This window comes from Phoenix dactylifera, chromosome 3 (genome assembly GCF_009389715.1).
Source record: "Phoenix dactylifera cultivar Barhee BC4 chromosome 3, palm_55x_up_171113_PBpolish2nd_filt_p, whole genome shotgun sequence".
In the NCBI taxonomy this organism is placed as follows: domain Eukaryota; kingdom Viridiplantae; phylum Streptophyta; class Magnoliopsida; order Arecales; family Arecaceae; genus Phoenix; species Phoenix dactylifera.
Window position 1 is genome coordinate 8,769,339 of NC_052394.1, and position 15,409 is coordinate 8,784,747.

At 36.8% G+C, this 15,409-nt stretch overlaps 1 protein-coding gene across 1 annotated transcript; it reads left to right on the forward strand.

Annotated features, from left to right (window-relative positions):
• Positions 1-3,008: 3,008 nt before the first annotated feature.
• Positions 3,009-14,263, forward strand: LOC103700983 (proline-rich receptor-like protein kinase PERK15). The gene is made up of 8 exons (XM_008782899.4): positions 3,009-3,410; positions 4,128-4,610; positions 5,400-5,774; positions 7,195-7,407; positions 12,254-12,625; positions 12,744-12,987; positions 13,097-13,244; positions 13,657-14,263. Exons 1-8 carry the CDS (start codon positions 3,368-3,370, stop codon positions 14,029-14,031), a joined length of 2,253 nt encoding a protein of 750 aa, XP_008781121.2. The 5' UTR covers positions 3,009-3,367; the 3' UTR covers positions 14,032-14,263.
• Positions 14,264-15,409: the final 1,146 nt, after the last annotated feature.

Consider the following 15,409-nt stretch of genomic DNA (forward strand, 5'->3'; position numbering starts at 1 on the left):
CATGGAATGCTTAGAAAGTGTCTCATATTCCATACACCAACTCTATAATCTTGTATATCAAAATTGCCCTTTCATGGCAATAAAGTAGTCCTATTTGTGTGTAGAGCCAACTTGACCCATTGGATAATATTGCTTGATGAAGGCTCGAGTAGCATGTGCCAAAGATAAGTTAACTTGGCCAATGGTTGACCTAGTTGCACACAAGGAACACCACTACTTAAAAGAAGCGCATTAATTGATCTAATTATTAACCAGAGGTCACGGTCCAATTCGTTGGGGTGGCTATTTTGTGTTCTCTTGGTCTCTTTTTTATTTTCATGATGGGATCAAGAGGAGTGCCCAAGCCACCAATTTATGTCAAATCCAATAATCTTTATCGTCTCATTGACATGCAAGGCTTATTTAAGTTTGTACCCAATTGCTAGAGGGATGTGGTTTAGCTCGTAAGTTCTCACATTATGGTGAGATGACACATTCCAGTCCCATGAGCTGCATCCGCCGTGATTTGCATGCAACATGAATTAATCTGATTCTAATCCATGGCATGGAGAGATTTAAGCTGCCCTTGTAATATAGTCAGCTGTGGAAGGATTTTGTTGCCGCTAGAATCCAAGGTCAATGAAGATCAATATTGTCCCAAGGTACAATTGAGATCGGTTCTGCTATGAGGTGCAAAAACTTACGTCGTGAGTGGTCGGTGAATCTGCCAGTAGTACCTTGAGGGTATAAAGCCAACTTGAAATAAAATTTATTTGTTGAAAAATTTCCTGCAAAGGATCCTCCGACGATCAGATTTTCTAAATATTGGTTAAGATAGAAAATAACTTTTCTATAGGTCTCATAACTTCTCCTATATATAAGACAGGGTCAATATTTGTTACTGATTTATTACCAAAATTGGCGAGGTGTGTAATAACTACTCAGTAACAGCTCATTGCGCTATAATCGCTGTTAAAATCATGGGTGTGCAGTTAATAGACTCTCATTGCTTCCCAACGGCTATGTAATATTGCTTGCTTCAGCTATTGCCGAGATAAGACATTTTTGAAAATTCTGAAGTTAGACACTTTGGTATGCCTGAGGTCAAATTGACAAAAATTCTCCGCATCAGATTTAATCTTTTTTCAGTGGACACTTGCTTGAAATTAAACAATAATTTATCCTGTACGCAGTGCCCTGTTGTCCCTGCGCGGGCTCCACTCTCAAGTCCCAACCATTCTATTGACATCATCGGTCACCTCACGTGCCAAAAGCTAGGTATCATTATAATTGCAGTAGTGGCAAACGAAAACCAAGGCCGCGCTTGGCTCTCATTGCGTGGGCCGTATTATATATTAATATGTTGCGTGAGAAAGGGTCCAACTTCCGAGATACCATAAAAAAAACTTAGATCTGTTCTAATATATATTTAATTTTATATAGAATATTCGTCCAAAAAATTTGAGTACTAACCAAATTAAAAAAATTAAAATAATATTTTTTAATTTTTTTTTAAAATTTTGAATTGTTACAGATGATTCAGAACGGATTCGACCCATGACCTATATAAACTAGGAGCTACTATAGTACGGGCTTATTAAAGCAGGCCACTGGCTAGTCGTGCTATTTATGATTAGATTCATCAGAAGTCTTTTTACTAAAATTTTGAGTTGTTAAAAATATCATAATTTTTAATATATATATTTTTAAATATCCTAATTATGGTGAGAATAATTAAAATATTATTTTTTTAATATATATTTTTAAATACTCTAATCATGGTGAGAAGAATTAAAGGATACGGCACTTAGGTGTCGATATTTTTTGTGGTCACCTTGACAAATGCTATCTATGATCCAAAGTACGAGCGATCTAAAAGTAAGTAATATTACGCTACTACTCTGCCAACCATTGTTCGGCAAGAAACTTAAAGGTTTAAACGGCTGGCATGCATTGACTACTTGTAAAATATCTTTAAATTGATGATCTCATAATATTTAAGGGCTTATGACTTGATTCATGCTTTACTTTTTGGGAAAAAATAACCAAAACTCAAGTTGATTCACTTTGTCGTGGTGAGAAAGTAGTTGCATGGCAGCCCATTCCATTAGACACTGTTGTTGAAGTTATCTATAAGATTAACCAAATCATATTGAAAGTAGGGCCACGTTAAATCACCTTTTCAAACAAATCTATAATTTCTCTAAATATGTTATAATCAGGAGCACTTGGATGGGTGAGTTTCTTCTTTCCAAATCTCTAGTCTTTCTCTTAGAATTGGTGTCAAAAGGATTTAATTCGTCAAATAACTTATATTGCTACCCCAATAGGTACTTAAAGTTGGTGAATTGAGGGTAGGGCACGTGTTAGTCTCTCAACAAAAGATTTCTAAAAAAACTTTGAACATGTTAGAGGCTGTCAAATGTCGACGGGGAAGAAAGAAATGAATGAATGTCCTAAGCAGCTCTTTCATCCGCATCTGATAGAGGAAGGGGAGAAGGAAGAAGCATGATATGGCTAGGGATGCAAAAGCTTGAGAAGAGGCTTGTCTAAAATGCACATGGATGTCCGATAGAGTAGAATGTACCTTTATCAATGTAGTGGATTGGAGACACACAAGTGGTTCAGAGGGCATCAAAAAAATTAGTCGTTTTCGACTAGATCCATACTTGGCCATGATACTGTTACAGAAAACTGTCCAAATCAGAGATATAATTAGATGTCCTACGCGAGCTGTTAGTAAATTTTATGACTATTTAATTTTTGCATATCATAATCACTAAGTATTCAACTCATTTGATTTAAAAGAGTATATACTTGGTGGACTTTTAGACAAAAACTTTTCCCTGGCAACATCAAACATGGATGCTGCTTAATCACAGTCCATTCTATGTGGTAAGGTAATAATTAATGAGAGATAAAAGAAAGATTAGGAACGGTTGGTATCGACCACTACCTTTCCCTTTCCACTCTATAGGATCTATTCTTTCGCCCGTTAGTTTTGCCGACCCAAATCAATAAAAAAAAGGAAAAAAAAGATAAAAAACAGAGAGAGCTAAAAGAAAAGCGCAGGCGCAAAAAGCGACGGAGCTCGAGGCCAAAGGCTCCAAAACGCTCACCATTTCCGCTTCAAAATTCGCTCCCATGGACTGGAGATCTCTGTTTCCTCTCGGATCATCGCGTTCCGCATCGCCGAATCCACTGTTTCGAGCTCTGCTTCGCGTGATCTCGCCTCCTCTCGACCCCTCCCCGCTCGCCGACATCGCTCGCCCCCGCTCCTAGCCTCCTTAGGAGCTGCACCGCACCCCATGCCCTCTCCCGCCCTTCGCCAAATCGATCTCTCCAGGCTCGGTGGATCCGTGTCGTTCGTCCTCGGACGGGATCGGGAATGAGGAGTTTCGGGGGTGTGTTCCGGATTTATCGGTGTAGAGGTACTGTTCAAGCTTCTTTCGCGGAAAGATTTGATTTGATCTCGGCTGTTTTCTTGATCAAAATTTCCTTTTTTAGAGTGTTGCAAATCTTTGAATGCGAACACTGGCGGTTCTTGATGAATTAATCCAGTTTCTTGAGCTAGGGTTTCGGGATTTAACTTATATTTCTTGCTTAGGGCTTTGTTCTTTCTTTGAGAGATCAGAAAGAAGCAGTCTTTGTGGAGATTTAACCCCTAGGTGAGCTCTGTTCTTGCTGATTGGGGGTGTGCCTTGCAATGCCATCTCTCTGAGTTGTGTTTGAACTGATAGTATATGGAAATTCTCAATAACTTACTCAAAAATTTCACTGTTTCCGATATCACTTTTAAGGACAGAATTTAACACAAGTGGTTCCAAGCCCAACTGCCACATCTCCTGGTTGGTCACGGAAGAGAAAATTATTAAAAGTTCTAGACATATTGTTTCATAGATTTAGGTAGGCTATTGAAGTTTTCCTTTCCTTTTGGTTCCGACCAAAGAAAGGTGACACTTAGCTCTGCTTCTAGCTATGAAGGATAAGAGAGAGATTAGGTTTTCCTTTGTCCAATTCATTCTGTGCTGCACGGTTTCATATCACACAATAAACAAGTAGTAGATTTCTTGTTGAGAGATTGGCTTTTCCTTTGTTCTCATTATACTGATTGCTGTTAAATATTGTCGTTAATTGTGAAATTACAGGGTTGCTGAAAAGCCTCTCAAGAATTTCAGTGCTGAATTACTTGTTGATTGTATTGTATTTGGAACTCATTGCTGAGGCAAAACTGAGCAGCCATAAAAAAGAAGTAACAGTGGTAGCTCCAGCTGCTTCTCCGTTAGGTGGATGGAATCCAGTTCATTCCAGGATTGCACCCGCCAAGCTCGAAATCTCTTTGCCAGCAAGTCTTCCTATGGTTGATAAAAGACACAGGAAGCATTCTTCATCACAATTTTTTCCCTCACCAGTGCTGGCCTCGGCTCCTCCTCCAGATCATGGCTCACTAACAACTAAGGATCACCCCTTATTGAATTCATCATGCCTATCAGATCCTTCAGTGCAACACAACGAGCATCCTGCACTGGGATTGGCCCTTGTACCTTCACCTGTTGGGGATTCTGCTCCTGGACATTCCAGTTCTAGCTCAGTTCCTTCTGGTCCGGCAGAACCTCCATCTTCTCACTCTGGTAAGTTGAAATCACAATGAGTTGATATTAGTCTAACATTCTATTCTGAAAGCTCTAGCGATTTCCATTCTTGCCGAATACTATTTCGTCAATTACTAAGATTGATGTTTAGGCAGTTAAAGCTTTAAGACTATAAGATGAGTGATCTCCTGATTTTTTTTTTTAAGTCTTGCAGTAATACTACTTCTCTCTCTGTTGTAACTTGTAAGCCATATGCACGACCTTATATCTAAGTACAGATCACTTTAGCATCTTCACAGTGGAAATGATTGATTGTAGGTGATTAATATAACAAACATATAGCAAACATGGAAATGAAATGTGAAACATATTTATAGAAGAATTTGATATATCCTTATTTTCATGTTTCTGAAAAAAATATTTTTGGATTCACCAAGGCTGCATCATATATTTATATTTCCAACCCCTCTTCCAATTTGTTATAAAATTTAGTGAATTCACTTCCAATAAAAGTTTATATTAGGTCATGTTTTTGCTGCAGATTGCTATTTTTGAAACAAATTTTGTATTTAATAACACTACTCCTTATTGTATGTTTTTTTTAACCCTGAAATACATATTGGTTTTGGGGGAGGTTTCCTGGTCACTGCTGGCTGATTGGGTGGTTGATAAGTTTTGGTACGAGTCAGATATTTAACTATTGAATCTCATTTAATCATCCTGGTTACTTCTCATCCACGAGTAATGCTGTTCAAATACCAATCTTTTAGCTTTGGGTTTGTTTACCTTAACTTTAAGCATGTGTAATGGTCTTTTTTGTTGGAGCAGGATGTTGTGGACCGAACAGGGTGCAAAGACGAGGTACCCGAGATTGTCATTGTGTGTACCCAGTAAAAGTTGAGTTGTTTCTCCTGAATGTTTCTCTGAGTTCAAATTGGAGTAATGAATTTCTTGAAGAACTGGCGTTGCAGCTCAATTTGCAAGCTACTCAATTTGAGACTGATAACTTCTATGTTGTTGGTGCATCGGGGCTAAATATCACAATGAATATAGCCCCACTTACTGGGATAAGTTTCTCCAAGGATGAAGTTGATGCAATGAATTCTTCGCTTGCCTTGCATAGGGTTCGTATTAGCCCTGCACTGGTTGGAAACTACAAGCTTCTTAATTTAACTTGGTTCAGGCCACTTGCTCCTTCTCCTGGTAATCTTGTTTTACATTCGCTTCATGTCATTGTGTTGGAAAATATTTAACTCATGATATGAGTTATTTGGGGCAAAATCATGGTCATTATTTGAGTTTGTCTACTTGCAGCCAGATATGAACTTATTTTAGAATCTGATTGATGATTAACCGCACTTTTTGACATCATTTTCTTGCTACATGTACTTCATTTTCTCTAAGTCTTAACAAAATATGCAACTACATAACAGATATATTTTTGTTCAAACAAGTATATTACGAATAAGAAGAAAACAGAAATTTAGTGGCAAACAAGAAAATCATCAGAAAGTATAAATTTTGAACATAATAAACCGTATGAACCCCACTATAAGTTATATGCCTTAATATAAGTTGATTTACTCGAATCTAATCTATTGTAAAAACACAAATGTATCCTGCGGGCAATTATGCCGCACTTTTTTGTACAATATTATCCCTGAATCAATCCATTGTTAACTTAGAAAAAGGTTGTTGTAATCTTTTTGTCATTTTTCTCATGATATCCTTATGGTTGTGTTGTCACATTCCTGTTATTAAATATAAGAGAAAAACATCAACTCAGGTATTGTAGGTTAGTTTTTTTTTCTCCCTTGAACATTTTCCCAACCATATCACACTATTGCTAAAAGAAGTCTATTCAAATGTCAAAACTCAGGTTAAGAAATAATTTTAGCTTGGAAGCAGGTAAATTGTTGGAATGCACAAAAAGGATATTTAATGATTTGAGCTCAGAGCACACCAAATTGATGTTTTTCTATATATTTTGGTAATCAATAGATCTGAGAATTCTCTTTATTTAACGTTATGAAAATCAACCTATAATCAATTTTATCTTGCTTATTTATGAACATATATAAGAAAACATGCAAGAATATAAGCTCAAGCCTGTCATTCTTCACATATCTATGTTATTTCTAATTTGAAAGAGGCAAAAGTTGGTTTTCTTGTGTACATTTACTCTCTTTAGTGGTTAAAACAAGCTACATGCAAAAAAAAAAAAAAAAAAATTATGGTAGGTAGCTTTGTTAGGTTCAAGGGGATTAAACGAAGCTAGACTAGCGCTGTACATTACAAATCCAACTTAGGGTATATTAGGGTTCTGTCTGCTTTTAATCCCCTATAGTGGATTAAAATAATTTCAGTCTTCAGAAATGATTTATTAGAGGCAGAACTATGGTTACTAGATAACACTGGGCATGATCAGACTATATGAAATGAATCTTTATTACCTTGGTAGATGTTTTCTATGCTTATCTCCATCCACCCTGCCTGTTTTTTCCTGTTCAAAGTCTAGGATTGGCTTTCTGGTGGTTACTTGTGTTTGTTATATTATCAGTGTTACTAATAATAACCAACTTTTTACTAAAATGGTTGCTTCTCTATCACTTGTATTTTCCAGCTCCAGCACTGACTGTGTCACCTGGTGCTTCACCACCTGCAAGGTCCTATTGGCCTAGGCCAAATAGTGATACTGGAGATGAGAAACATTCAAGTCTAATTATAGTGATTGGAATATGTGTTGGTGTTGTGATCATTGTTTTCATAAGTGTGCTTATAATCTGTTCATGCATGTCTGGCAAAGGGAGGAAAAGGATACCAGTCAAAGAAACAGGTATGCGCTTCAAGTTTTAGTTATGTTGTTTAAAGCAGGCTTCAGTTTGTTGTTTAAACCTCTCTATCACCTATAGCTATTTCATCTTTTTTCATATAGTTATGAAGCATCAGCAGGTCAATTTTGTGTTCCAAGTTCCAGTTGTTTGTCAAAATGTATCTCTATTACCTATAGATTTTTCCACTTTTTGCATAAATTTATGCCTCATAAACTTTGGCCGAGGCTTTATATAACTAGTGATGCTGCAGGAAGGCATTGATCAATGGTCCTTGTGCATTTCCTTTGATGTTTTTAGGACTTGACATTTATGATATTGAACAATACTTTTTTACTTTAAGAGACAAAAGAAAAAAAGAGGACCAAGGTTCGCCGTCTCGGTACCGGATCCCATACCGATGCCATACTAGACAGTGTCGGTACGGTACGATACAGAATTTTTTTGGTGTACCGAGTGTCGGTACGCCATCTGTACTGCGTACCGGTACCAAACCGATATGGTATGTACGTCCTATATTGCCCGATTCGGGCCGGTACGGCGTACCATGAAGAGGACTCTTACAATATCAGCAATCTAAGATTACAAACTTGAAATTTTTGAACAAAAAATGATCAGGAACTTGTGCCAAAAAGTTTGATGGGAAAAACTTGCATGTTTGTGCTTACACACACATATTTAAGTTAGTACACATCACACCTGGCCACACAATATATACTATGCTGCAAGGTTACTGGCATGATGCATGGGTATGTACCATGTAGCAGTTAGTATTTATCTGTATCAGCCTGTATCATAGTGTTTCACTGTAATTCATTATCATACAGGTTAATATGCAATTACAGTGAATTTATGTTGATGGATTATCTTACAGGTTAATATGCAATTACAGTGTTTCCCTCCTCTTAATATATTACACATTTCACATAAAGAATTTAATATCAGAATTGCCTTTCAAAAAGAATCAGTGTGAACTAGGGTAGCTTATTGTTGTTCCACATCTCTGTTTGTTTTCTGTTAGAATTTGTTAAACAATGCGATATGCAAGTTAGACTATATTCATCAGAAACAGCATAAGTAGTTTGACTTAAGATGACGCATTGAATTTTTGGAATTCTGGATTGAGTGTTCCAAACATATCTACCTCCCACCAAAAAACAAACAATAATAGGTAATACAAGAATGTCATGCTTGCTTCATGTATTCATGCACACTTGACTATATATTGACAATGCCATCATCTTTCCAAGCATGAAACTTACAGTATGCATATTGTGCCAACCCTTGAACATGATGGTCCATAATACATGAATTTGTAGCCAACTTCTATCAAGGGTTGCTTCCTTGTTTAGGCAAGTTTTACATATATTCTGTCACAATTTCTTTCCCTTCTCTCTTTTTTGATCATTTTCTCATCTCTTTATCTATACTATATATAAAAAAGACAGTTTTGGAATCAGGAAATATTCCTTCGTGACTCTTGTCTGTCACTTTTCGTACTGAGAATATCCCTCCCATTTATCTTAAAAATATGTTCATTATCCCACTAACTTCGCCCATGTTTAACTACCATAACATTCTCTCTCCTCCATTCAAATCAGGCCTCCTTGATAAAATTCCTAGACAAATTGGACTCCATCTTTTTCTCTAATTGGACTCCCATATAGTCTGGACTCTTTGATTCGACTGCTAAACAGATTGAATTCGATCACCTCTTCTCTCTTCCCTCTAATGTGCTTTGCATGTGCTTGATAGCTAGTACCGCCCAGAATAAAACTATGCTCTTGTGTGAACCTCCTGCTGTCTTTAACACACATGCCTGTACCTTGAAGTTAGCTAGCCATCACTGTATTATATACGAATGCAACTCATAAGCTTTCTCAGTATAAATATTTCTAATGAGTTCTTGTATGGTTTCACCGCGTACATCTCAACATTTTCATTTTTGTAACTCTTGTCTTAAGTTGGCGGCGCTGCCTTAATCAACACAAGCCTTGGACCCACATAACAGTACAAAATCTCCTTAGAACTTCGTTTTCTCATTAAGCTTCAGCAAACTAAATCTTCACACTTTTCCTCATTCATCACATCATAGTTGAATGCTTCTTACCAGTTTCAAGGGATCATGGGTTGCCAAATCCTATGAAGTATTCCCTCCCTCCCTCCTTTCTCTCTCTCTCTCTCTCGCTCGCTCGCTCACTCTTCATGTATGTATATATACCCATGTGTCTATTTGAGTCTTACTATACGAGCACCTCATAGGCCCCAAGTATTCATAATTGTGCCCACTATATTGCTTCCATATCTGATCATGATTTTGAAACATTTGTTGATTGCACTATGTATTGCTCCTTGGGAATTTGACATAATGATCCTTTGTTTTTGGTCTAATCCCATGTTAGCCCCTTTTTCTACAATAAATACAAATAGGACTCCTGTGTTAGCGAAATGGACCAAGTAGTCTTCTCCATCCACCAAACAACTTATAGTCCAAGGTTCTTCCAACCAATATTAGGACCCATACCGGTTGGCGACTGGCACAGTGCAGTACGGATTTATATCGTACTATGCCGGAGTTAACTATTATTTTTTTTTTGATTTTTTTGAACTAAAGTTGGCAAATTGTTTGCAACTTCACTATAGCGAAGTCGGCAAATTATTTGCCAACTTCAATACAAAATTGGCAAATAATAAAAAGCTCCTCTTGTTTTGAGACGAAATAGGGGGGGCTTTCGAGCCCTCCCTCTCCCTTCCTTCCTCCCTCCCTATCTATCTTTTCTTCTCTCTCCTTCTCCCTCTCCCTTTATTTCAAATCGACATAAGGAACATGCCGGTAATCGGCTGGTCTGGTTCGGTTGGGTTCAGCAAACCATGTTTCACACCATTAAGTTTATCAAATGACTTTACACCCTTTTAAGGGCATACATTCTTCAACCGGATCACCTAATAAAGCCCACTTCCAATCTACCCAACCTAATTTTCACACCCTCATCCTGTCCAATCATGCTAGTGGAGTTAGATTGCATCTTCACCAGCCCACAAGCAAATAAACTTCATGATCTCAAACAAGGCACAGGCATGTTCTGCTCCAACTCTTACTGGGGAATCTTGTATAGTCTTATGAAGAAAGAGTAAAAGAATTAGCAACATGGGTTAGATTTGATGCGGGAATCCTGGTTGTGAAATCCTTATTGAGGATCTAGCTCAGTCAGAGTTGAGAAAGAATAAGATGGGAATGATGGTGGAGATGTGAGAGAACTTATTTTTCTAAGAAAAAAAGTATTGTGTAAGATTCACTTTTTATACAAGGTTCGCTGTACCGGTCGGTACCGAGCGTACCGTACCCATACCGATGGGTACCGGTATCGGTACACCAATGTCGGTACGGTCGGTATCGAGCGTACGGTACCGTACCGACACTCAGTACGCCTATACTAGTGCGGCACCGGTACGGAGTTCGGTACCGGTACGGCGAACCTTGCTTTTTAAGTAGTAGGAAGGGATCTCCCTAACATAAAAGTCTTCTTCAAAGGATTCTAAGGTCAAGGAGTTCCATTTCTGTATTCGTTCATTGAATAAATACCTTCACATGTGTGTCTTGGTTCTCTTGATAGAGCCTTAGACCTTCCCAAGAGTGGCCTAATTTGCGTTGTTTTCTATGCCAATATTTCCTCTTCATGAGCATGCAGCAAACCAGGGATCTAACCGCACAACATCAGGTGCTCTTACAACAAAATGCTCATAATAGAATAGAACATCCCACCAGCTCATATAAATTGCTTTCTCAAGAAGTTCAATTAGTTTGGATGATGGATGGATACCATATTGGGATCGAAGCATGTTACTTTGTATTAAAAGTTCACCTCAAACAAATCTTTTCACTTTAATGGCAAAGGAGCAGCTGATCCTTGAGTCAGATGATAGAGGTTTACAACCTTTTGGTTGGCTGGCAGCAAGAAGGGGAATGAGTGGAGCAGATGGTCCAAAGAGAGGAAGGTGAATGAGAAAAAATACAAACATCCCAAGGTAGAAAAATCATTAAGCATGCTATGGTCATTTGAAGAAAAAAGCTGCCAGTGTGATCAATTTAATGGATACGTGGGGCTATTTCATCCACTATTCTGAAATTGCAAGGCTAGATGTTTTTATTATAAACAAAGGGATTAGTTGGGATTAAACCTGAAATAAGGGACTATCATGTCAAAATCCATTGCTAATATCATGCCTTAAGGTGTTTGGATATCCTTTGGAGTTTGGACTCACCTCACAGGAATCCAACACATGGCCCACATTAGGAGGCTAGTGTCAAATCAAGTCACCTGATAGTGCTCTCATTTCAGTTTGAGGGAAAAAGCATCAGTTGTGAAGTATTTTCTCCTTCCACCTATGCCTTATAATAATTAATGGGCTACTATGGGAAAATGAACATACTTCTTCGGTTTGGTGTGTCAATAGAGGAATAACCCAGGATAACTAGAAGGATGGAGGAAAGATTTTTAAGGAGTCGTGACAAAGAAGCAACATCTCAGATGGTTATGGACTAACAGAGTATGCTGTGATGCAATATATGGAGTATCGTGATTGTGATCGGTTCAAAGTAACAACACACCCTAATGTAATGCAATCTGTTGGACACTTATTAACAGAGAATGGTATGCTGTCATATGGAAAAAGGGATAATGGTAGCCATTTATTTTAGCATCCGACCCTTGTGCTTTTAGTAAGACTCCAAGGAACCCTCCTTTTACAATTACTAATGAACCTAGTCAGTAACTGGATTCTGATTTTTCTCATGCTTTGACATGATTTTTATCCACTGACTAATGCTTTCACTGCATCATAATTACGCAGCGAGGCCAAGAACTGCAGACGCTGTTTCTTTAGAAGGGTCTCTTCCACATCCCACCAGCACACGATTCCTCACATATGAAGAGCTCAAAGAAGCAACGAATAACTTTGAGCCTGCAAGTGTGCTTGGAGAGGGTGGATTCGGCCGTGTCTTCAAGGGTGCTTTAAGTGATGGCACTGCTGTTGCCATCAAAAAGCTTAGCACTGGAGGACACCAGGGAGATAAAGAATTCTTGGTTGAGGTGGAGATGCTGAGCAGGCTGCATCACCGAAATCTTGTGAAACTAGTTGGTTACTACAGCAGCCGGGACTCGTCGCAGAATCTTCTCTGTTATGAACTTGTTCCAAATGGAAGCTTGGAGTCCTGGCTTCATGGTATTTACTTATGGCCAACCCTGGAAATTCCATATGCTGATGAGGTCCCATTTGACCTTTTCATTGGGGGCCAATAAAAGTTCTAATATGATGCTGACATGGACTGCATTCTCTTCAGGTCCCTTGGGAGCTAGCTGCCCTTTGGATTGGGACACTAGAATGAAAATTGCTCTTGATGCTGCTAGAGGGTTAGCCTACCTTCATGAGGACTCCCAACCCTGTGTGATCCACAGAGATTTCAAAGCATCGAATATATTGCTTGAGAACAATTTTCATGCCAAGGTCTCTGATTTTGGTCTTGCCAAACAGGCACCTGAAGGTCGGACAAATTATCTTTCAACTCGTGTGATGGGAACATTTGGGTTAGTTGTCTGTTTCTTTTCTTTTAAATTTGTTTCCTTTCTTTTAAATTGGTTTCTTTTCTTGTACCCTGTTACTGGTGTTGCCAAACTTCACCTTGTGGTTTTTCAGGTATGTAGCACCAGAATATGCCATGACAGGACATCTTTTGGTAAAGAGCGATGTATACAGTTATGGAGTAGTTCTACTTGAACTGCTGACAGGGAGGAAGCCTGTAGATATGTCGCAACCATCTGGCCAGGAAAACCTCGTAACTTGGGTGAGACCTATATTTCCTCTCTTTTTTAATATTTCAAAAATTATACCCATTAACTATCTTGATCATTTCTAAGATCAGAGTTATCTATCTCTATCTTTACATGCCAATACATAAATCCAGAATTGCACTCTTGGACATTGGTTTAAGGCATGCACTGGAATAAAATGATGCATGGGCACCCAGGAGGATGCATATTAAGTTAAACGCAAAGGGAAGGTGCACACATGCATCAAGTTTTTCATTTGCTTGAATGTTCCCTGTTGAGTTTTCTTTTTGCATAGTTTCACATCTGATTTTCTGTTATCATCATCTTATAATGCCAAACAATATGCGATTGTATTACTTCATTCCGCTTATTTAGTTACTTTGACTGGATAAGGACAGCCAGTTTACTTGGTCCTATAACCTGCAGGCTCGGCCAATTCTTCGAGACAAGGATAGGTTAGAAGAGCTTGCGGATCCAAGGCTTGCAGGTAAGTATCCAAAGGATGACTTCGTGCGAGTGTGCACAATTGCAGCAGCCTGTGTTGCACCTGAGGCGGACCAGAGGCCTACAATGGGTGAAGTGGTTCAGTCCCTTAAAATGGTGCAGCGTGTCACAGAGTATCAGGATACCATGCCAACTCCATCTGCCCGCCCCAATATCAGGCAGTCTTCGACGACCTACGAGTCCGATGGCACTTCCTCCATGTTCTCTTCTGGACCTTTCTCAGGTCTAAGCCTTTTTGACAATGACAACATCTCCAGAACAGCAGTGTTCTCGGAAGATCTTCATGAAGGCCGCTGAGGCTCGAGAGTCAGAGAACAATATTTCTGGCCGTTAAAAACTCGAGAGCCAATATGGCGATATAAGAATCAGGTGCTGCTATGGGAAGAAGGCAAGGTCTTGGATTGATGGCTTGAGATTGACAGAGGTTGTTTGGTAGATTGTCGGTTGTATATTTCAATTTTTCATACACCCAGGTAGCTGTGGAGTTTATCCCTATAAAAATTAAAAATATTGTTTTTTCCCCTTTTTCTGTGGCTATGTTTTGAAGTATGTGATTAAGGTCCTGTTTGGGGGAGCTGCTGGCAGTAGAGCTGTTGGAAGTAGAGCTGTCTGAAGTAGAGCTGTTATAAAAAACTGTTTGCTATTTGGTAACTACATTCGTAAAGTGTTGTGGTACTTTGTTTTGTGTTTGGTAAACAAACTGAGAAAGTACTTTTGTATGACAAAATTACCATAAAGGACATTGCATAGTATTATACAACAGAACATAATAAAACATAACATAAATTAATACATAAATATACGATATAGTATAATATTATTGTAATATAAAATAATATTATGTTAATATAGCATAATAGTAATATAATTATTAGAGTAAATTAATATTTAGAAATATAGCATAATATTAAATTATTTAACATAACATATTAATGTATTATGATATAATATAATATATATTATATTTATAGTATAATACAATAATAAAAGTATAAAATATTATAATTATTAGTATAAATTAATTTCTCATAATATAACATAATATTAAATTATTTAAAATAACATATTAATGTATTATAATGTAATGTAATATAATATAATATTTATAGTATAATACAATAATAAAGGTATAAAATATTATAATTATTATTATAAATTAATTTTTCATAATATAACATAATATTAAATTATTTCAAATAACATATTAATGTATTATAATGTAATGTAATATAATATAATTTTTATAGTATAATACAATAATAAAGGTATAAAATATTATAATTATTAGTATAAATTAATTTCTCATAATATAACATAATATTAAATTATTTAAAATAACATATTAATGTATTATAATGTAATGTAATATAATATAATATTTATAGTATAATACAATAATAAAGGTATAAAATATTATAATTATTATTATAAATTAATTTTTCATAATATAACATAATATTAAATTATTTCAAATAACATATTAATGTATTATAATGTAATGTAATATAATATAATTTTTATAGTATAATACAATAATACAGGTATAAAATATTATAATTATTAGTATAAATTAATTTTTCATAATGTAACGTAATATTAAATTATTTAACATAACATATTAATGTATTATGATATAATATAATATGATATTATATTTATAGTATAATACATAAAT

Bases quoted from the DNA above. Each gene is read 5' to 3' on its own strand.
- LOC103700983 (XM_008782899.4), top strand. From the start codon at position 3,368: ATGAGGAGTTTCGGGGGTGTGTTCCGGATTTATCGGTGTAGAG. The intron at 12,988-13,096 runs GTTAGTTGTCTG...GTGGTTTTTCAG, and splicing joins CGTGTGATGGGAACATTTGG to GTATGTAGCACCAGAATATG. The intron at 13,245-13,656 runs GTGAGACCTATA...TATAACCTGCAG, and splicing joins AGGAAAACCTCGTAACTTGG to GCTCGGCCAATTCTTCGAGA.